The sequence below is a fragment of the Periplaneta americana genome, chromosome 5 (assembly GCF_040183065.1).
Source record: "Periplaneta americana isolate PAMFEO1 chromosome 5, P.americana_PAMFEO1_priV1, whole genome shotgun sequence".
NCBI lineage: Eukaryota > Metazoa > Arthropoda > Insecta > Blattodea > Blattidae > Periplaneta > Periplaneta americana.
This window is the reverse complement of record NC_091121.1, coordinates 187,168,442-187,192,123: the sequence shown is the minus strand read 5'-3', so window position 1 is coordinate 187,192,123 and position 23,682 is coordinate 187,168,442. Positions and strand designations below refer to the sequence as shown.

The 23,682-nt window shown below is 35.8% G+C and overlaps 1 protein-coding gene across 2 annotated transcripts in view; it reads right to left on the bottom strand.

The window, feature by feature from the left end:
• Positions 1-774: 774 nt before the first annotated feature.
• The window catches only part of HLH3B (Helix loop helix protein 3B), a 38,412-nt gene continuing 15,504 nt past the window's right edge, over positions 775-23,682 (bottom strand). For both annotated transcript variants that reach the window (XM_069826902.1, XM_069826903.1), the window contains exons 2-4: positions 21,749-22,020; positions 18,116-18,373; positions 775-9,092 (exon numbers count right to left, since the gene is read on the bottom strand). In XM_069826902.1, the coding sequence (XP_069683003.1) occupies positions 8,363-9,092; positions 18,116-18,373; positions 21,749-22,020 (1,260 nt within the window). In that variant the 3' untranslated portion in view covers positions 775-8,362. The remainder of the gene's footprint in view (positions 9,093-18,115; positions 18,374-21,748; positions 22,021-23,682) is intronic.

Genomic DNA, 23,682 nt, shown 5'->3' with positions numbered 1-23,682 from the left:
TCATTACACAAAATATACGTGTCCGGAATCGGGAACATTTACGTGTCCGGAAATAGGAAAAATGCATATTACTGTTTGAATTTCGCGAGAACGTCTTGGCGACAACATGGAGACATTCCTCTGCACTAGTAACATTGGCAAAGAAATGTACTTTATTGAGCAAATGGAATCAGGAGTTTACGTTGTTTGCTGTCCTATTAACAAGGTCTCAAGTATGTATTTTATAACAGAGGAAAAATTAACAGATCTCACATTACCTCTAATAGATTGTTGTTGTCTGGAGCTCAAGTTTCACACACTGTCTTTCGTCTAATATATGGCTTCAACTTCTTATTGCTGCTGCTATCTGTTGGCTTGTTCAGAAAATACTCGGCGAGCATAGTTTAAACACAAAATGTAAAAAAGTTACGAGTGTCCGGAAACAGGGACTGTCCGGAAATTGGGCCTCCTACCCTATTATTGTTTTTACACCCCTTATAACAAATAAAATATATGTAATACACTTAAAAACATAAACAGTGATCGACTTTACTGCGCAATATTTTAAAATCGATCTTAAACTAAAAATTCAATGGTGATCGACTTTACCCTATTTAAGCGGGTAACTTCGATCACAAGTCAAATAAAAAAAACAGTTTTTTATAGATTGTAATTCAATTCTTGTAACGTGTCTTCATAAGTGAAGGATATGACGACAAAATGCTATTTTCTGAGGAACTTCGCTCCATTGCATAACCTCAATATCATTAAAAAATTGCTAAATTTTGATCGACTTTGCCCTCTTCTACGGAACACTTGTGAAGATGTGTCCGAAACTTGGACAGTTTCTGTTTATTTTTATGTGTCATACAGTGTTGCATTTTTCTTATGCAGCCATTTAAAACCTGATGAATCATTTGAAGAGTCCACTGCAAGAATGATGGATGTCACTTTCTTGTCGAAAATGAACCAAGACTGTCAATGCATGGCTTAAGACATATAGAATGTACTTAGAGAGTTATATGGCATTAACACTGATAGTCATTGTCCAGTAATGATCGGAAAATCACAGTTAAGCTTTGAGCGCTAAGCATTTCAAACTTTCAATTGCTTCTCCTGCAAAATGTATTCCAAACGACATCCATCATTCTTGCAGTGGACTCTTCAATTGTAATTGCCCTGTATTTCGACGGCCCAGTTCAAAAGGGAAGCAACTCAAAATTTAAAGTTTCGAGAAATATGCATTTTAAAGTTCTATGTTGCTGTAAATAATCGAAGGATAGTTGAAATTACTCCAAATTCTGTTAATGATGTTTTTAATATTGTGCTATAAATTTCAAATCAGCGTGTGTTAATTGGATTTTTCATAGCAACATAAATCTTTAAAATTCAGGTTTCTCAAAACTAAGTTTTGAGTTGTTTCCCTTTTGAACTGGGCCGTCGATTTGCTTTTTACCTGCACAAAAATGGATTTGGAATTTCTGTGTAGCCTAAATAATGTTAGTCTACTATTGTAGTAAATTACATTTTATTAATACTCTGATCACATATAGGGTAACAGATTGGTCATCCTCATGTTAAAAACGGTAACATGTGGAAGATAACAATCACCGTCGAGTGGGAACGACCGCTAGATGGAAGTACAGTTGCTTCAAGCAATTCAAATGGGAGTTATAACGTGACTTCTTATGCAGTAGTTAGATGGCAGCATGGTGAAATTGATAAAAGTTGTTGCCGTCAAAGCCTATAAGGCTGAATACTATGTTATACAGACGTGGACAATTATTAGATTAAATTAATTATGTGTGGAACGAAGCTGTATTATCGGTATAAATAATGAACAAAAATGTATTTTGCACAGAAATAATGAACAGAAAATTGAGTCTGGAGGCTACTAATATTTTGTGAACATTCCTTTATTCTTTATTAACACGTTGATTTTGTCAGGGATGCTGGAAACCAAAGTTTGACACTTTCTTTGAATATCAGCATCATTTAGCCAGATATCAGACAGTGCTTAAATGAGTCCATGTTTCGTTGTAAGCCTCTTTCTGTTCACTTTCTTCTTCAGTATAGATCACAGATTTTCAATTTCGTTGATGTCCGGTCTTCTTGCAGGCCATGGGAGAATATCTTCTGCAGTATATAATTAAAACACCAGTAGTACCAACATAGCCAGAATAGTAATATGCGTTACAAGAGCGGTATGTTGAAGTTTTCATGTTTGAGGAAATGTTTGAAAAAGCGAAACGTAGTTGAGCTTTTTTAATTTCCGGGAATTGAAAGAAAACATACCGCCCGTGTATCGTACATTATTTTGTGCGAAGATCGTTTATTACATACCTGAAAGAGGAATTTCTAATTAGTTGCAATGAAATCTCCATCTTGGTTTCTGTTCAATGACGGCAAATTTGCAATACAAAAATATCTATCTTCAACATTGTTGCTTTAAAATGTTTTCTGTGTTTACTATACTCTAGCAGGCCGTGATATACGTCTGTCTTTTTTTTTTCCCCAGTCTATGGAATCTTGTTAATTTTTCACGGCTTCCTTAATGTTACTTGCATCATGAATGCAGTAACTTTAGTGGAGTTGTAGAGTTTACTTAATTTTTGCAAATATATAAAAACAATAATTAACAGTGCAATTTAGGTGAAATTGCAGTGGTAAGTTTCCAATTTATAATTATTACTATACTGAACGTCTCTAAAAATGATATGTTAAAAGCCTAAAGCAGTAAAATCAATATGTCACTTAAGCGGTAAGAAGAGGGAAATTGTTATGTGTGTTAGGTTGGGAATACTGAATGTGGAATTTTAGACTTTCCGCGGATTGGTTTTGTGCGGAAACCAAGCAAATACGCACGATCTCACACAAAAAAATATACTTAACCATTGGAAAAATATACCAGAAGATGTAAACAATCATATTTACAACAATAGAGACTCTGTGAATTATACTGATAGTTGATATGATGAATTGTATTATGTTTCCAAGAAAATGTTTTAGTCCAATAATTTGTCCATGTCTGTATGTGATCTGCAGTAATACATAACATTAATATTGTATGAATTACAGTAGATGATTAAAGCAATGTTAGTAACATTGATTGTGATGATGGCTTTAACAACAGTAATATAAATTAACAAATACTGAAATATAAGTATGACACAAAGAAAGGAATAGTAACACAAGTAGATCTGTTTATAATTTGAGAACGGCTACAGCGCCCATTCATGCCATGTCCTATCGGCACTTACGTCACTTTCTCCTATATCGTGGCTAACGAAAAATTATTTCAATCGAACACGAAATATTGCAAGTACCTGAATCATTTTTACTCCTTCACATTGAAGTTGATGGTGAAGTTTGAACGTTGGCCAGACTGTAACCTTCAGTCAGCTGTTCATAGTGTAATGTATAGGGCTAAGATTTTGTTGAAATTGCATCTTTTTCTAGTAAGCCAGAAACATAGCTGCTTTAGTATTTATATGTTATGTGATAAACTGAGTGTTTTAAGACATATTTGTTAGGTCAATTTTTTTGCATTTTTTGCCTGTTTCAACTCATAAGAGCATCATTCGTTTTATTCGGTCATTTTTTAGGCATTTTCATTTAATTTTGACCATAAATCCACATTATTAATGTGAAATAATGTTTATTTCCTTTGATATTTTCTTTACATATTTTGTCCATTAATACCCATTATTTTGTATAATATTTTAATCGTTTTTCTGCACAAATATTGCCCTTTTAACGTAGTACACCCCATGTAATGGATCAGTCCAACATCCCTTCAATAGACTCCTCTATACCTGCTAATTCCGGATAAGAGTGGCCTTGTGGTAGACTACACGGATACTAAAAGTAAAGTAAATCCATGGCGCTACAGCCCATGAAGGGCCAAGACCGACCAACTGACTGCTGACCTCACGTCCACATGCCGACGCAGAAGTGAACGATCATACATGAAAACTACATCAAGTAAAATAATTAATTAAAGTGTACTACTTAGAGAAAATTATGTAAAATTTAATTTATTTACTAATCTAAATATTAAGTAGTACAAAAACCTCTTTTCCTACTAAGCCAATTATGTAAGAAATTTTTAGGGCATTTTTAAGGGTATTTTTTTTAAGATTTTTAGGTCATAAATGCATTGTTTTTAGGACATTTTTTCATGATTTATAGGTCATCAAAATCCTAGCCCTAGTAATGTACGTACTGTATATTAAGATGTTTAAACATATTATTTTCAAAATATACTATAGTGCAAAAAATAATGTAAAATACACGTTTGTGAAGTGCATTACAACATCTCGCAAATTGAAAAATTCGTTCTGCTAGTTTTTCAAACTTTTCCCCGATTTTGTGAAAAGCACTTCCCAATCTTGTATCTTAATACTATTGTCTGCTGTGATATTCTACCTTTGGGACACATAAAAGCAATAGAACAGTAGGAGATAGGCTAATATAACAGAACTATTACACAATAATACTACACACTTAGTAAGTGAGTTTTTAAGCAGAAAGTTTCATGTGAGACATCTAAACACCTGAAAAGAAATATTCCGTTACACAAAGACTGTAACTGAATTAATTTTCTTCTACCAGTAATGGTTTGGCGTAAGTGTTACAATATAGGGCCATGTCTGAGTTTTCATGGGCAGTCAACAGATTTTATGCAGCATTTTATTTTGAAACAGTAACTGCATCAAATATTTTCTCTCCTTAACGTAAGTATTGTATTCGACATAATACGAACTTCTTCGATTTATGAGAAAAAAAAGAACAATATAAATTTTTTGCACATAAGGCCAGTAAATCTGTGGAAAAGTTAGATGTAAGTTAATTTTATTAGGTCATTTCAAAAGTCTTACGCTCTTACTAATAAAAACTCTTATACTGATGTTTAACTGTCTTTTACTTATACAGTGAATAGCTCGTTTCTAAGTCGTGTGTAAATTCCTGACTAACGATCGCTATATAAGATTACATCGTGTATATAAATATAACTGTTATAGAGTTACGTCATAGTTTCGTCATTATTTCACTACGAAAAGTAACAATAACTGAGATTCTCTATTGCATCCGATAGTGTGCGCCAGTGTGCCGCGCTAAGTATCAATAGTACAGCTAGGCCTGATCGATTACCACGCTATATTTTGATCAGAGAGTACAGGTGCAGCAATTTTATTCCAATTATCCTGTACTCTTTTATTTGTTCTTCTGTGGTTACTAGGCAATCACCATCATAAAATGACAATCGTATGGACAGCTGTTAGAGAGGCGGCCATTTTTTTCTGTATATACAACGCTTAACTAGGGAGTTTGTATATATAACTACAGTGAAACAATTTCCACGTGTTGTTATACACTTCTTATACATCCATCGCTTATGCATGGTTTATTAGTAACGTTTTCTGTCTCAATTCTGCACGAGTCTCATATAAGAATTATACCACGGTTTATTAGTAAGACTGCCATATTAATTTTACTTGTATTCTTATTATCTTTGTCAGTACATCAAGCGCATAACAACTAGGTATATGTAGGTTGATTCTGGAGAAATAGTAGGTTTTAGGAGTTGATTGTATGGACTATTCTAACTAAAACGAGTTAATATAGATAATAAATGTGTTCAATTTTCAATGCGTGTGAAGATACAGCTTTTTGAATGTTACACATAATAAGTCTTACAAGTGACAAGAAGAAAAGACAAAGAACTTAAGGTAACCATCGACTCTTAGGACAAAAATCCACATTTTTCCCTTCATGCCCTTCAAACTTTGGTGGCATGATTCTTGGGTGTAATCTAAGCAAAATAATTCAAACTTCAAAATCGAATTTGGTGGCCCAAAGACATTTTTTTTGTAAATGATTAATAAAATTTTGCACGGACCTAACTCCATTAGAAATTGATCCATGACAAACCTTCTTTCGCAGAAATGATCCTCTACATAGCCTATGCAGAACGTTACTTACCAAAATTATTTATCTTGACCATTCAGAAGATATGCCACAATATAGTTTATAAGCACACTAGAAAACATATAGTGTATATACATATATTTGTACATTTATGACATAAAATAATTATAATCAATTAAAAATAATAATTTCGGTTTACAACATAGCCACATGTTTAAGCTTCAATTTGGTATGTCAATGAAGTATTTTGCCCAATTGGAACTCTACTGTTTGTCCGTCGGAAAGATAATAAATATAGGACAATGTGAAATAGGAGAAAACAGACATTGAAGATGGTGTGAGGTATGAAAGTATAGTGTACTTACATTGTAAATGTCCAAATAATTATTAAATTATTAAGATAATGGGTACAAGTTATGTATTTTTGAAAATTAGAAGAAATGAGCTTCCAGGTGAGGCAGAAAAAACATTATTTACCAAATTTTGAAGAAATCTGACATTTCTAGAGTCGAATATTTATTGCTTATTTACATAGTATCAGTACATTTCAACAGTTAAAAGTAGTTTTTTAGTAGGTTATTTTACGACGTTGTATCAACATCTCAGGTTATTTAGCGTCTGAATGAAATGAAGGTGATAATGCCGGTGAAATAAGTCCGGGGTCCAGCACCAATAGTTACCCAGCATTTGCTCATGTTGGGTTGAGGGAAAACCCCGGAAAAAACCTCAACAAGGAAACTTGCCCCGACCGGGGATCGAACCCGGCCCACCTGGTTTCGTGGTCAGACGCGTTGACCGTTACTCCACAGGTGTGGACGTTAAAGTAGTGGTTAAAGAATTTCACCACCTGATTCGGTACACTTTTCCGCTATGTTGACAACAGTAAGAGTTGTTCTTTTGAGTCGTCTTGTTCTTTTAGAAGGACAACACTATTCAAGCGAGCGATCAATTCCTCTTGTGTTTAATTTGTTTCCGTGCACTTCGCCTTTCTTCCATTCCACAAACATAAATAGACAGGAGTAAGATCCAGCGTTCGAGGAATGTAAGATTTTAGATGATGTGTCATCTGGCGCCTAAAATGTACAGGGGCTCCGTCATGCTGGAAGAGCATGCGCATGCTTGTAGTCAACAATAATCAAATTTATTGGCTTAAAAATCGATAATGTGTTAAATTGGAAAAATCATATTAAAGAAATTATCCCCAAATTAAATTCAGCTTGTTTTGCTATTAGATCTATGCAAAAGATAGTATACCTTAAAAACAATATACTTTGCATACTTCCACTCGGTAATGAGTTTTGGAATAATATTCTAGGGAAATTCCACAGATAGTAACAGTATATTTCTATTACAAAAAAGAGTAATTAGAATAATAGTAGGTGCCAAATCTAGGCAATCGTGTAGGACTATTTTAAAAAAACTACAAATAATGCCCATGGCTTGGCAGTATATCTTTTCATTAATAATCTTCCTCGTATGTAATCGTGAAAACTTTGTAACTAATTCAACAGTTCATAGCATAAATACACGTCAAAAAATGACTTTCATACTTCATTGGCTAGTCTATCGTGCTATCAAAAAGGAGTGCGTTATATGGCAGTAAAATTTTTTAATAGCCTGCCTATCGATATAAAAAATGAAACTCAAACATAAGATTATTTAGGGCCAAATTAAAGAAGTACCTAATTTCTCACGCCTTCTATTCTGTAGGTGAATTCATGACATTCAATAACGCTTCATGAAATTGGTACTAAAACTATGTGTTGTACTAGTAGACTATATTGTAAATCTCGTCTGTATATATTTCATCTAGACTGTGACTATAAATTAAGACTTTATAATAGTATTAAGTTTTTTGACTTGTTCCATATTCTAGCTGTAAGCATGTATGAATACCATGGAATGTTGATAAATACAATACAATACAAGCTCTTTCTCTACACCCATTATGAAAAGCGCTGCCCTCAGACGATTTCAGAAGACCGACACATAATTACTCTTCCTTTGTACATAGTCATTTGTCCTTCCTTCGTGTCATTTATAAGGTTTGTTATCCGTAACATTCAAACAGCTGTAATTTCATACCCATTAAAAATAAAATTGAGCATATGTTTGTATTAACTTTTTTTAACCAGAACAGTCCACGCCTTAAAATATTTAATATTTCTCCCAAACAGATATGAAATGTGTGACTGCATAGAAATCCGTTGTCTATCCATGAAGAATGACATTTTAAACTGCCATCAAGTATTGGGAAATTATTAAAAATGATTAAACGTTGTAATTAATTTTAGATGACATGAGAATAATTGTAGAATTATGTAGCCTACATTTCCTCATATCAGTAAGACTTTATACAGAATTTTAACCGTAGTTTTGTCTGACTGCCAGGAAAACAGAAAATAATATGATCCCTTAAACTGTGATACGTCCCTCAGGCTTCAAAATTTGTCTATTTCTTAGTTGTATTCTTATTATCTTTGTCAGACTGGAAACTGGACGACCAACACTGAATTTCTCTTGCGCTTCCAGTCGGTGTTCTTGACTTTTTATTTCGTATTTGCTGTTGGATGAAATGAGAGCCTGATGGAATAACATTTCTGGGCATCTTCGCAGGCGTCCTGCGTCCCCCTGCAATATGCTGCGGCATTGTGCTCGTTCTGCCGAGCCCTGGCAGTCTTGGAGATATGCTCAAACACAACTTGTCGTCAGAGATGCTGGCCGGCTTCTGCGTAGCGTAGTCATCGTGCTGCGCGATGGCGACCTTGAGTTCTTCTTCTTCTTCTTTCATCGCGTCTTCTTCCTTCTCGACTTTGATCTGAGGTCTAGGAACTACATTAACAGGTTTCTGAGCTTTGTTATGTGCAGAGGATATGAACGGCGACCCAGTATCGATCATGAGGAGGTTGTTGCCATTCCTGTCGCACATCAGAGGCGCCTTCAGCATCAGCAGGTGGTGCGTGTGGCGGTGGTGGCGGCAGCGAATAGTCTGCTGCAGACGAGCCATCGCGCTCTCTGGACAGTTCCCGTTGCTCAGAGAGGAGTTACACAGCGGAGTTTCACACTTGACCTGCACTTCCAAGCTCTTGTTGCACGTGTTGTTTGTGTTGTTATTGTTTGTTGTTACTTGTTGCTGATGTTTCTTCTGCCATTCTAGGACGTTTGATAACAGACGAATGTATCTGCGAAAGATAAATAGGCCTATAATAAACTTATTCATGAGTTCATCTCAAAATTAATATCTGAAATATAAACGAATTTTAACAATAATAATTTATATAGTAATTACTCGTGTCTGACACAGGAAATGTATACATAAAAATCCGTGAAATATGCATACAGTTAAATGAGCGCTGAGATAGTTCCCTTCCCGATTCGCTTCCACACCTTCAACTGTTTCCTCTGTAATACCAACATAACTTTGGTGGTATTAACAAAGTTTCACACTAGTGTACACTCAGGCTATACGAATCTGTGACAGGTTAAGTTAGGTTAGGTTAGGTTAGTTTAGTTTAGTTTAGGCTTTTGTTATGTCTTGTATATACGAATCTGTGACAGGTTAAGTTAGGTTAGGTTAGGTTAGTTTAGTTTAGGCTTTTGTTATGTCTTGCATATACGAATCTGTGACAGGTTAAGTTAGGTTAGGTTAGTTTAGTTTAGGCTTTTGTTATGTCTTGTATATACGAATCTGTGACAAGTTAGGTTAGATTAGCATATACAAATCTCTGTAGGATTTTCAAAGGAGATGGAAAAATTCAAATACCTGAGAGCAACAGTAACAAATATAAATGATACTCGGAAGGAAATTAAACACAGAATAAATATGGGAAATGCCTGTTATTATTCGGTTGAGAAGCTTTTATCATCCAGTCTGCTGTCAAAAAATCTGAAAGTTAGAATTTATAAAACAGTTATATTACCGGTTGTTCTTTATGGTTATGAAACTTGGACTCTCACTTTGAGAGAGGAACATAGGTTAAGGGTGTTTGAGAATAAGGTTCTTAGGAAAATATTTGGGACTAAGAGGGATGGAGTTACAGGAGAATGGAGAAAGTTACACAACACAGAACTGCACGCATTGTATTCTTCACCTGACATAACTAGGAACATTATATCCAAACGTTTGAGATGGGCAGGGCATGTAGCACGTATGGGCGAATCCAGAAATGCATATAGAGTGTTAGTTGGGAGGCCGGAAGGAAAAAGACCTTTGGGGAGGCCGAGACGTAGATGGGAGGATAATATTAAAATGGATTTAAGGGAGGTGGGATATGATGATAGAGACTGGGTTAATCTTGCTCAGGATAGGGACCAATGGCGGGCTTATGTAAGGGCGGTAATGAACCTCCGGGTTCCTTGAAAGCCAGTAAGTAAGTAAGTAAGTAAGTAAGTAAGTAAGTAAGTAAGTAAGTGATGTCGTGAGTGTAATGGCCTACGTAGAAACTAAGTTACAATATAGGAATATTTATAAATATACTGAACAAATTTATAAATATACTCTGTTAAAATTGTATCATAAAAATCATAATAAGTTTATATTACATACACATAATTATGACACAAGACGAAATAATAATTCAACATTAGTAGAACCTAAATGTTTCACATCTGCTGGTCTAAAGCATAGCATTAATTTTGGCCCTCGGTTGTATAATTCTTTAGCTAAATTACACCCAGAACTTCTAACATATAACCCACTAACATATAACAAGAAAATTAGAAACGTGTTAATTTCTTCAATTTCATTAAATAAATGTATAGCCTATATGTATGAATTAATGAGCCTATATTATATTAAATTTGTATTCTATAATTTTGGAATACATATTTTTTCATAAATTGTCCTACTTTATTCACGTACGATATTATTCTTCTAAATCCAGACGTTTGAGATGGGCAGGGCATGTAGTACGTATGGGCGAATCCAGAAATGCATATAGAGTGTTAGTTGGGAGGCCGGCGGGAAAAAGACATTTGGGGAGGCCGAGACGTAGATGGGAAGATAATATTAAAATGGATTTGAGGGAGGTGGGATATGATGGTAGAGACTGGATTAATCTTGCTCAGGATAGGGACCGATGGCGGGCTTATGTGAGGGCGACAATGAACCTCCGGGTTCCTTAAAAGCCAGTAAGTTAAGTTTTAGTTAGTTATGTGTTAATATTATATTATATTACTAGCCGTACCCGTGCGCTCCGCTGCACCCGTTAGAAGTAAATATAAAGTAATTACATAATTAAAATAGGACGTTTGATCCAGGGAACAATCGTGTTTGATAGAAGAATAAATCGTTTAATATGTTACTTAATTTAAATTGTATTTAAAAAATTGAAATGCGATCATTTTGATCCAGAGACCACTCATTTGGTGCAATGACAATTCCTTTAACATGTTTCTTAATTGTTATTACATGCAACCATAGTTTAATGAAGATTGACATATCATTTAGTTTTAATGTGTATACTTTATATTACTTGCTATATGTTTCCATTGAATTATGGCAATAACTTAATTTTAACCCTTGTTTTCTACGTCTTCAGTAAATGGCGCTTGGCCCACTATGGTTCTGAACCCTTCAAATAACTTAAATAATGATACAGCATATATAGTGGTATGTAATTATATTTCTTTCTTTCGAAAATGTAAGAATTCACGATCTCCTATGTACCATTGCCATGGAATGAATAAATGTGTTTTATCTTCCTACTCAAAAATTTTATATTTTGCACATGGGAATTACTGCAGGAACAACAACGCTACAATCTAAGGCGGCGGTGAAAATGTATTGTATTGTTATTTTAAAAGTCTTGTATATCCTCAAATATCAGTCCTATCAAAATTTTTCAAGGAATAAAAGTTATCGGAAATCATTTTTAAAGAAACTTTTGTTATGTAACATTTTTCATAAAAATCAATAATATTTCGATTTACTTAATTCAGGCCACCTTATAACCCCCCTTTTTAATAATGTATTTTGAATTCCATATAGCCTAAAATCTAAGTTACAATGAACTTAATTTATATTCCAATTTTCATCGAAATCCGTTCAGCCATTATCGCGTGAAAAGGTAACAAACATCCAGACAGACAGACAGACAGACAGACAAACAAAAATTTCAAAAAAGCGATTTTCGGTTTCAGTATGGTTAATTATACATGTTAACACCAATTATTTAAAAAAAATCGAAAATTACCAGAAAAATTTTGGCTACAGATTTATTATTAGTATAGATTTCATATTATATAATTTCATTGCAGCTGTAATTTTAATTTTAGTTCCTATTTTATTTTATTTTGAATATTCTCTTATAAGCCTATTAATAATATAGTCTATCTGAACTGCGACCGAACACGAGCGCTGCTCATTCGGTCTTAAATTTTGTTAATATTACTGTATCCTCTCTTTTTATATTGATTGTATTATTTTATTTCTATTTCTATTGTTATAATTATATTCTGTATTCTGTATATTTAAATTTCATTATTATTTTTTGTGCTTCACAGCATTCCAGTGGTTATTGAATTAATACAGTTTTGCGTTCTTCACATTACATCGCATCGTGTGTTTTATGTTCCTACGTCCCTTCCTTTACAAGAAACTACAACGTTTACTCTTCAATTACCACGGACCTCTCATTTCACACGTAATTTACTACATTCCCGGACAATTTATTTTCCTTGAAATATTTCACTATAAAATCCTTAACTTTCGAAATCCATCTCCGCAAGAAATTCCGTACAAATTCGACCATTTTCACTGCCAAAATCACAGGAACTACCTCAACACGCGTTTTTCCATGAATACAAATAATTAACCACTACATGGTATGCCACAGACAGGCTGGCTGGCGGACCGCTACGCCATGTAACAAAAGCGAAGCGGACCGAGACACATTCCATTTCATTTCCCATCCAACGAAGGTACTCCTGTTCAAATTTCATTGTAATATCTTCACTGGTCTTAGAATTATTAAGAAAATTAAATGCCGGGTTGGGTAGCGAGTGGAACACCCGGTATAAGCTACAGCGTGTATCAGGCCAAGATCGTCTGCAATACTCAGGACATAATACAGAAACAAAGATGGCCGCCGCTGCGGTCCAACCATTTCCGCATATGAATCGAGGATTGCAGAAACAGCACTTGTCATGAAAACTAAATGTTTCAGTAGACACAAAAACGGTATTACTGGTGGTAGACCACATCAGTGGTTATAGAACTGGCTTCTTCAGACAGAAGCCTAATAGATGTGTCGTTTTATGTCAAATTTATTAGAATCTAATGAATTGTTAATGAAATAAATGAATATACAGTATATTAGCTTGACATGTACTGTTTCTGCAAGGAATCAAAATTGTAGTGCAATAATTTCAGTTCAACTAAAGTTTGTTTGTCAAATTAGGGATATAATATATGCATATCCCGCGCCGTGGCGTCGTGGTCTAAGGCATCCCGCCTAGCACTCGAGTTACGGAATGCGCGCTGGTTCGAGTCCTCATGGGGGAAGAAATTTTCTCATGAAATTTCGGCCAGTGTATGGGACCGGTGCCCACCCAGCATCGTGATGCACTTGGGGAGCTACGATAGGTAGCCAAATCCGGTTGCGAATACCAGCTATAACGGCTGGGGGGATCATCGTGCTAACCACACGACACCTCCATTCTAGTTGGATGATCGTCCACCTCTGCTTCGGTATGTGGGCGTGAGGCCAGTAGCCGGCTGGTCGGTCTAGGCCCTTCACGGGCTGTAGCGCCACGGATTATTATTACCCATATATGCAAAGACCTACAGTGCACTTAATACATAAGTTCAGCATATAAATGAACTTATTTTTCCACAACAGGCCACTGAAGAATATTATTGTAAAATTCTTGATATTCCTGTGGTATGTAACGCATTAGTTTGCGTATATCGTCAAGCTTCTCTGTTTGAATTGGCACGATTTTGTCTGGATATGCCAGTGAAGAAGGTAAATATGGTATTCTCCTTTGTACTTACAAGCAAACATTCTGAATGGGGCAGGAAAAAAATTAATCTTTTTCTTCCATCATTTTGATAATGTCAAAAGAAGTGCTTACACAAATTTTGGCCACTCAAGCGCAATTACAAGGGCCGTAAAAAATAAGTTTCCCTGGGGCCGTTTACAGAAAAAGAACAAAATTTCATGGAAAGTTTTATTGGAACATAAAGCAATTGTTGAGTTATTTTTCAACGTATTCACCACCAGAACTGAGACCTTTTGTCATTCAGTGGGATCAATTTTTGTATCCTTGTGTCGTAGATGTCTGCCGTCTGGAATCGGAACCAATGTGTCGGCACATGTCTTTGACATGAGTTGTTTTTGCGCGCTTCCAGGATTTCACAGGTCTCCAAATGTGAGACGGCTATATTGACATATATGGTTTCTGCATGGAATGATAGCCCTATATCAACAGTCCATGAAACTCTAAGAAACCCATTTCGCCACAAATAGTGACATGTGCTCTTCTCTAATCCCTGATTCATATATAGACGCCATATCCTTATGTCAAAATAGTTCTATTTTTCGTATTTATTAAGTTGAATTACTAAATTGTGTCTTAAATAAACGTCCAGCGTTAATTTATGAGAAATGTTAGATTCAATTTCAAAGGCAGACAACAAGATAAGTGCGGTACGAGTAGAAACACATTGCTGTGAAGTTGTGAACTTGACGGTGCAAACGCAGCCTGAAAATAGTTTTCAATAAGTTGAAAATCATACCCTGAACTTCGTATAAGTTACTGCAGTAAATGCAAATGTTCACTAAAAGTTGTTGGGCATACAAAAGTATAGCACATAATCAAAATCAATAACAAAATTAAACAAGGTCAGCCAATGTTACTACTAATAGGCCTACAACTACTACTACTACTACTACTACTACTACTACTACTACTAATAATAATAATAATAATAGGCCTAATAATAATAGTAAATTAGCTTATATTTTATATTTTTAATAGATGGATGTTGACAACCTAAGATCCTTAGCCTAATTCGCCTTGAATTTCAATTCTTTAAATGTGTTTTGTCATTTTTAGACTTAGGCCTAACTCTTCATGACTTCTTTTCACTTTTTTCCATAATTGGTTTGGAATTTTTCCCCGTTCAACACCTTTGTATAGTTATTAATGATGGAATTTCTTCTAGACTGTCATCTTTCATATTCAAGAAAATAAGAATCGCCTTAAACAACAGTCATAAATGAAACCACGCTTATTTTCTGAACATAACTTTGAAACTGATCAAAAATGCTAATAATGTCCCTTTTAAACAATTCCCTGAGAAATTCTTCTCCTCTCTCCATCTGTTCCCCTTTCCGTTGATCAGGATTCTTTCCGGGCACTAGAAGGTTTGAAGGTTGGTTAGGAATATTGTTCTTTGGGCGTCATGAGTAAGATTCGAAATTGCCCGAGGAATACGAGAAGTTTCACCATTTACGAGAGGAAAAATATGTTTCCTAATAACTAATCTAGGTTCAAAATACAGTATTTATGTGTGACACTGTCATTTTAGAATGATGGAAACTGGCCACTCTATTCCATTATCTCTTGGCTTAGTTGCCTCATAAGTGGTGCCTTGTTGGTATCATTTGTGAGGTTCAGACTTGTCTTCGGATAATTGACTAAAGAACGGCAAACTGTAATTTTCTTAACTTGGAAATTGTCACGATTATGCACCATTTGTCGCTGAAATTTCCCGAGGAATAAGAGAAGCATTACCATTTACTAGTCCACACCTGTGGAGTAACGGTCAGCGCGTCTGGCCGCGAAACCAGGTGGCCCGGGTTCGAATCCCGGTCGGTGCAAGTTACCTGGTTGAGGTTTTCCGGGGTTTTCCCTCAACCCAATACGAGCAAATGCTGGGTAACTTTCGATGCTGGACCCCGGACTCATTTCACCGGCATTATCACCTTCATTTCATTCAGACGCCAAATAACCTAGATGTTGATAAAGCGTCGTAAAATAACCCAATAAAAAACCATTTACTATAGGAAAAATACCTTTCCTAATAACTAATCTACGTTCAAAATATTTTATGTGTAACACTGTCATTTTAGAATGATGGGAACTGGCCACTGTATTGCATTATATCCTGGCTTAGTTGCCTCATAAGTGGTGCCTTGTTGGTATCATTTGTGAGGTTCAGACCTGTCTTCGGATAATTGATCCCCCTTTGGTCTTTGGTTTCTTCCGAGGTTATCCCCAGCCGTGGGACTGAAGCCGGATGGTCTATGGCGAGTCTTCGGCATCAACCCCTTTGATTTGATTACCTGGTTGGGTTTTTCCGAGGTTTTTCCCAACCAAAAGGCAAATGCCGGGTAATATTTTGGCGAATCCTCGGACCTCACCTCACCTCACCTCATCTCACTACATCTCGCCAAAATATTGTAAAAAATTTCACAAAATTGTAAAAATTGTAGAAAATTACGCATCTGACAGAGACTGACCTAGGGGGGAGTCGGGTAGTAGCGGACATCGGGTAATGTCGGACAGTGCGTTTCTTTCATCTACCACCATATGGTAGTACCTGAATGACATGGTTACGTTTCTCTATGCGATAGCACAGAAACGTAACCATGTCAATCAGGTTCTATCATCGTGTGGTAGATGAAAGAAACTCACTGTCCGATATTACCCGATGTCCGATACTACCCGACTCTCCCCTATACGGACTCTGCTGTACGTTTCACTGAGACACATTTTAATTAATCGAACTAGTTTCTTGGGAATACCAAATTCAATAAGAATATCATATAATACTTCCCTCTTAACCGAGTCATATGCCTTTTTGAAATCTATGACTAACTGATGTACTGTACCCTTATACTCCCATTTTTCTCCATTATCTGTCAAATAGAAAATATCTGATCAATAGTTGAACTACTACGCGCAAAAAACTGTATAAATTTGTAAAAATTGTAATTGTAATATTGTAAAATTTTGACTTGTTCCACATCTTAAAGCTTCATTGCTCATGTAAGATCTACGGAATAAAATAAATGAATGAATGAATGAATGAATGAATGAATGAATGAATGAATGAATGAATGAATGAATGAATGAATGAATGAGTGAATGAATGGACAACAAACTGTAATTTTCTTAACTTGGAAATTGTCACGATTACGCACCTAAACCATTTGTCGCGTATTAAAGTTGTATTTTTCGGGAACTTAAACGCTGATATATGAGACACAGATCCACTATTAGAATTACAACCCGGTACATAACACGGACGTCCCATTTCACGACGTAATTAACACAAGAAAACATCATAACAAAACTCATTGATTAAAGTTGTCGTTAACACTTCGTTAAAACCATAAAATTTACTTAGTCTTACACAATAAAATATATAGCACAAGGCAATGGATACAACCCTAACATAATAGACACACTAATAAAAAAGGCAAAACAAAAACAGAACAAACCAACACAAACAGCACGCGAGAATAAATACATAACATTAACATATCACAATACCAATACCCACAAAATTGCAACTTCATTCAGAAAACTAAAATACAAGATAGCATACAAAACAAATAATACAACACAGAAATACTTAAATAATCACATTAAACATTCAAATAAATAAAATTCAACTGGATTTTACAAATTAAAATGCAATAGTTGCCCACATTTTTACATAGGACAGACAGGAAGATCCTTTCACACAAGATATAATGAACATATTAAAGCTATAACCAAACCCTACATCACATCAAATTATGCAGACCACATTATCAACCATAATCATGAATACAATAATATAGAAACAGATATGGAAATTTTACACATCACACCAAAAAGTTCACAGTTAAACATCCTAGAACAGTACGAAATATATAAGAATACAATAGCACACCCACAATATATACTTAACACACAACTGCAGTTCGATACGCACACATTATTCGACGTCATAATACATCATAACACACAAACAGCCAGCCCCCACCATAGGAACAACACACCCCCACCCCTACCATCGACAACTGCACATCGCAGAGTCAAGATCACCAGTGGTTCAAGAGACACTGAAGATGACGTGACATAGCGTCGAAACGGGCCGTCTGTCGAAGGTACATATCTTTTTTAACGTAAGACTAAGTAAATTTTATGGTTATAACAAAACCACGTGGTAATCATGCTTGGCCACTGTGGATGCCTGGCGGCTCACCTGATGGCCATGCGCAGGATCTCGTTCTTGGACAGCTTCTTGTCCGGCGGGTGCGTCGGCACCAGCTTGCGCAGTTCCGCGAAGGCGCCGCTCACGTTCTGCTGCCGCCAGCGCTCTCGGCTGTTGGTGAAGATCTTCCGGACGATGACGCGGGGCGACGCGTGAGGGTGTGACGTCAGGGGTCCAGGGTGATGTCCGTGCACCTCGCTGCCGTTCGAGCCGCTCCCGCTGGCAGGGGACAACCCCGAGAACACGCTCCTACGGAGATCCCCAAATCGTCTTATAAATACACAGTAAAGGCTGGCTTCCACGGTGAGTGTTTATTTCCTGGCCAGCAAGCTCGGGGATATGGCTGGTGTTGCAATAAAGTAGTTAAATCAGGAATGTAAAACAGCTGAAGTCCGGTATTTAACTGCTGTTTCTTAGAAACCAAGGAATGCATAAGAAAAATTCTAATTTGTAGAAAACGAACTTAGCAACACGGTTCTAGGGTGATTACTGTATATTGTCGGACCATCGGATCTGTGCCTCCGTAAGATATGCGAAATGAACCCTAATTCCTTTTCAGCCTCGGTAATTCATTTCTCTCCCTGCAATCCTATCTCTCTCTTTTCTATCTCTCTCCCTTTCTGTCCCCCACTACTCACAATTTTGGCCTTCTTACGGGACAGTTTACAATATTTGCACTTGCAGTCCAGTGTTGTCAACTCAACATGAATACTGTAGCACGGAGTGGAGAAAGAAATATTATTAAGCAAGTAATAGCATTTTGCGATGAAGAGAAGCAAATAGGTCAATATCTGTTTCCTATAAATCAGGAACGAAAAGAGCAACTGATATCACAGGTGAGGCTTATTTTATTTCAATTGATTATGTATTAAAATTACTTACTTAACTAATACTAATACTAATAATACAACATTTTATGTAATTTATATAGACAGGTCAGAACTCCTAATAAAGAAAATCAGGAGAGAGAGAGACAGAGAGAGAGAGAGAGAGAGTGTGTGTGTCTGTGCAGGAGGTGAAAAGCTAGAATCACCAGAGAAGAACAGACCAAGGGAACCTTTAATTATTGTAGATGATATGGACCGATGTATTTTAAGAAGAAAGATACAAGAATTTTATACCGTTCAGAAAGAAGTTTCAACATTGAAGAAATTACTGAAAAGTAATTTCCAAGGTTGGAGAGAAAAACTACGGAAAGTGATTCGAGACATGGGATTTAGGTTTAAAAATGTAGAAATACAAGATGTATTTTGATTGAAAGAAATGATATTGTAGCATGGAGGACCAGTTATTTATGACACCGTTTGACGGAAGTTTGGCAACATCCCTATTCGGCAAGGTTCGTGGCCTGCTGTTTAACGTGGTGGGAGGAAAGCGGGTGGAATGGAGTGAGTACAGGCGTTAACTTTTCCAAGAACGACGACAGAGCTGAAGGGGCACAGATCCGATGGTCCGACAATAACATCTTCGGTTTCAGCATACAACTAACACGAAAAATAACAAGGAATCTAATCTTGAAATCCAGCATGATAGCACGCAGAACTGCCATCAGTGCTCCCAGCATGCAATCCACCACAGAAACACGCATCTTGGGAACCGGGCTTTACATCTACCAACAGGTAACGCTGCGTGGAGCGAAAATTCATATTCGCTATGATTCAGGAATATGTGCTCTATTTTGACTTCAGTGAAAAAACTCATTTACCAGCCTACGAATAACAAAACTTGTCCGACGCTGGAATTAGGACGAAAAAAATAAGGTCCGTTTACTTACTATCGCCAGTTTACGGTTACTTTTACTGAGACTTTATCAAAAGTTTGATTTTACAATATTCGGTAAGAAGTCGTAGCCTATCTCGGTAAAATATCGCACGATAGAGCAACGCCGACTATGCTGCCACTAGTCACCGGGCCGTGTCAACAAAAGACAGTTGAAATGGTGGTAGTGAAATTCGCGACTATATTCGTAAATAATTGACTTCACTAGCCACGTTCAAGGTTCCAGGAAGATGCGGAGATATTCAGGAATTGCACATAGAACATAATTTTATCTGTAGTAATGTTACGAGAGGTCTGAGATCTGCCGATAAATCCAAGAGCGACATTTATTAGGACTAATTCGAGAATAAAATAAAAATTGAAATAATATATCCCTAAAATTCGATCACAAAATGTTAATAATAATTGTATATTTACTAATACGTAACCTATTCAGACATTGTGAAGATGAAATAGATGAAAATCGATTACTGCAATAAAGAAATTCGATGTTATTATTCAGTAATGCCAATTGCAAAAAGCGAAATACAGGTTTAACAATGTTAATTACATGTACTGCACTTTTCTCTTATTATTATAATATAAATACATTTTCATTATCTGCTGAAATCATAATTTAATTTAAAATTTTATAATATAATTACAGTAACCTGATTAATACATTAATTAAATGAAGAATTGTTGAAAACGGAGTTATCTAATCTGAATGAAGGAATGTAATTTTTTTCAGATAGCCTGCAATGGACATGGAATTGGAAGATGAAGATGTATTTTATAGGCTACTTATAGGTTATGTTACCTGTGTGAGCAGGACCAATGTCAGCTGTGCCTTATTTCGACCGTTACAATCAGTGCTACACGAAAGCATTTTTATAGCTCGACAAACGCATTCTCGCTGTAGTGTGTAACGGAACTAAAACTATCTACACAGTTCAATATTCCAATCGCGTATGCCTGCAATCTGGGAAGAATATTGGAATAATCAAGTTTAAAAGGTACGTTCAATTAAGATGCATAAAGATTTTGTGTCTACATGGTGCGCTGTTTTGAACGTGGTCTTCACTGCGTAAATATATTAATTATTATTATATATCAATCTTGCATTCATTGCTTTAAAGTTAAAAGAAAAGTTTAACCGTGTAGTTGCATCTTAATGTATTCATGATCATCAATTTAAGGGGAAACAGTTGGCGACAATGACTAAACAAAAGAACGACCATGCGATAAATTGATAACGATAAATCTAGCTGCAAAAATTATCGCAAAGTGTGACTGTGATTGGTTGGAATTCAAAATTTCATTACACTTCATTGGTCGAAAATGCAATGACGTCATATAGGCCTAAACGAAATAGTCGTAGAAAATCTCAATCCATTTTGAGCAAAGATAGGCAATTTTTCATTCCACTTTGCTATTTTCTCTTAAGTCACATATTTTAACAAGAAATAAAATAAATTATTTCATCCAGATCAAGTCCATCTACAATGGGAGAAAACCTAATGGATTTGCTCTTCAAATTTTTCTATTTCTGGAGGACTTCTCACCAATATACATTCCACAGATATCTTATATTGTGAATGAATACCAAACGTACAGTGATATTGAACAATATTATCATAAAATTATAATAACTAACACTTAAAACCCGGGGATATCTGGGGACAAATTATTAAATTCGGGGGCAAAAAGAAAAATTCGGTGACTATCCCCGGGAAACGGGGACGTCTGGTAGCTTTACTAAGTTACAGCAAGTGTTAGTAGACTGAAGCAGATCTGACGCTGACACTGCGTAGGATGAAGATAATGCCAGGAAATTACAGAAACGAGAAGAGAGCCCAGACTCGCCTGCTGTTGGCAGAAGTGCTGGAGTCGCGCCTGTCGTCTTCGTCCTCCTCGTCAGAGTCCGGTATGGAGAAGTCGTCGGACATGAGGTCGTCCTCCAGCTCCTCCGACAGCGAGTCCACGTCCGCGCCCGCCCCCGCCGTGGGCCCTCTAGCGCCCTCGCCTCTGGGTTCTCCGGGGCGTCTAGGGGGCGACGAGGTAGTGCTGTAGTCGGTACCGTCTCCGTCGCCTGACCACTCCATCTCGAACATGGACGGGGAGAACGTGATCAGGGGCTGCAACAACGCCAGGAGAAACAACACCATAACTTCAGTCTGATCCGTTTGGGTGTGGATAATCATAACTTATTATTATAGTAGGACGAATTTCTTGCTGGTTATATTATGATTAAAAGATGGGAGTTTTCATATACGACAATCAACAATGCATAATCTTATACAGTTTCAGTTGCTAGAAATTGGAATTCGCTTCCGAGTGATGTAAGGGGTTGTTGGACAGTAACTTCATTTAGGTCAAAATTACATAAATTCTTACTTAACAGATTAATTGCTGATTAATATTTGTTGCTTATAATGAAACTAACATCTGTCCATTCTTATTATTATCATTAATTTCTCTAAATAGATTTACAAAACCTCTAATGGCAATTACATTAATATTCTCATTATAAAAATATATTTTAGATTTATATATATTTTTTTTTTCTCCCTGTAACATAGTTCTAGTAAGCTTATATTAAATTAATTTTCATCATTTTACTAGCTATCTCAAATATTAAATTAATTATAATTGATTGAATTAAATTAGCTCATAAATTAAGTTACTACACTACCTTATAGGTTTATCTAAATTTAAATAAATATGTAGTCTACTAGTCGTTAAAATTGAAGAATATTGCTGGAGAACCTTTTAAGTGTAGTTTGTAATTTAAATATGTATTGTATTGATTAAGGCTGGTTGAGTGGAAGAGAAGGCCTTATGGCCTTAACTCTGCCAGCGAAAATAAAACATTATTTTATTATTATTATTATTATTATTATTATTATTATTATTATTATTATTATAATCTGAAAGGACAAATGAAAATCGTAGATGATTAAAATGGCTATTGCAAAAATTGTAAATAAATGGACAATTGAGAACGTCAAAATTAAAGTACTATTTAGTGCATATTCTGCATGTATTAATATAGTGCAATGTCTCTGCCATATTAATCAGCCACTGTACACTCACCTTGCTTTACAGCACTGTTTTGAATGATGTAACAGACATGACATGGAGTAACATATCTAACAGGTAACAGACATGACAAAGCAAACAAGCACGTGCGAACCTAAAATGATTTTGCTTAAAAATCTTCAAAATAGCAACTTAACTACTGGACACGTGTACTATTATGTCCTCTTGATCTTGACTTTATATGTTGTTATTTGTGGAAAACACAACACAAACAGATCTGACAGAGTAAAAATGCAAGCTTAGACTAAAACACAAAGCAAGAGTTTGACACACAAACTCGCCAAATCAAAATGAGTGAACATAGCAGTACAATCAAAATGGGTCTTTGTGCATCATCTTGGCTTGTGCTGACATCTGTGGGATTTCTTTTTCAACTGTGTATCCATAGGAACAGAATGGTGTAACAGACCTGACTGGCTTACTGGACTAGAGTAATTATGTAATCATGTTTAAGGAAATATAAACTCAGATATAAATGAAGAAGTTTTGATAATATCAAATGTTCCTTTAATTTTTTTCTCAATTACATTATTAAACAAACCTTTATCTGGACACAATCATGCTCCATTTTAAAAACTTAATTAGTATGGACACTGCATTTTAGCTGTCAGTATGAGAATTTTATTTTATTCTCGTGAAATATTTCACATGAAGGAAATAATTCTTGTGACGTTCACTACATTAGTATTGAAACTACT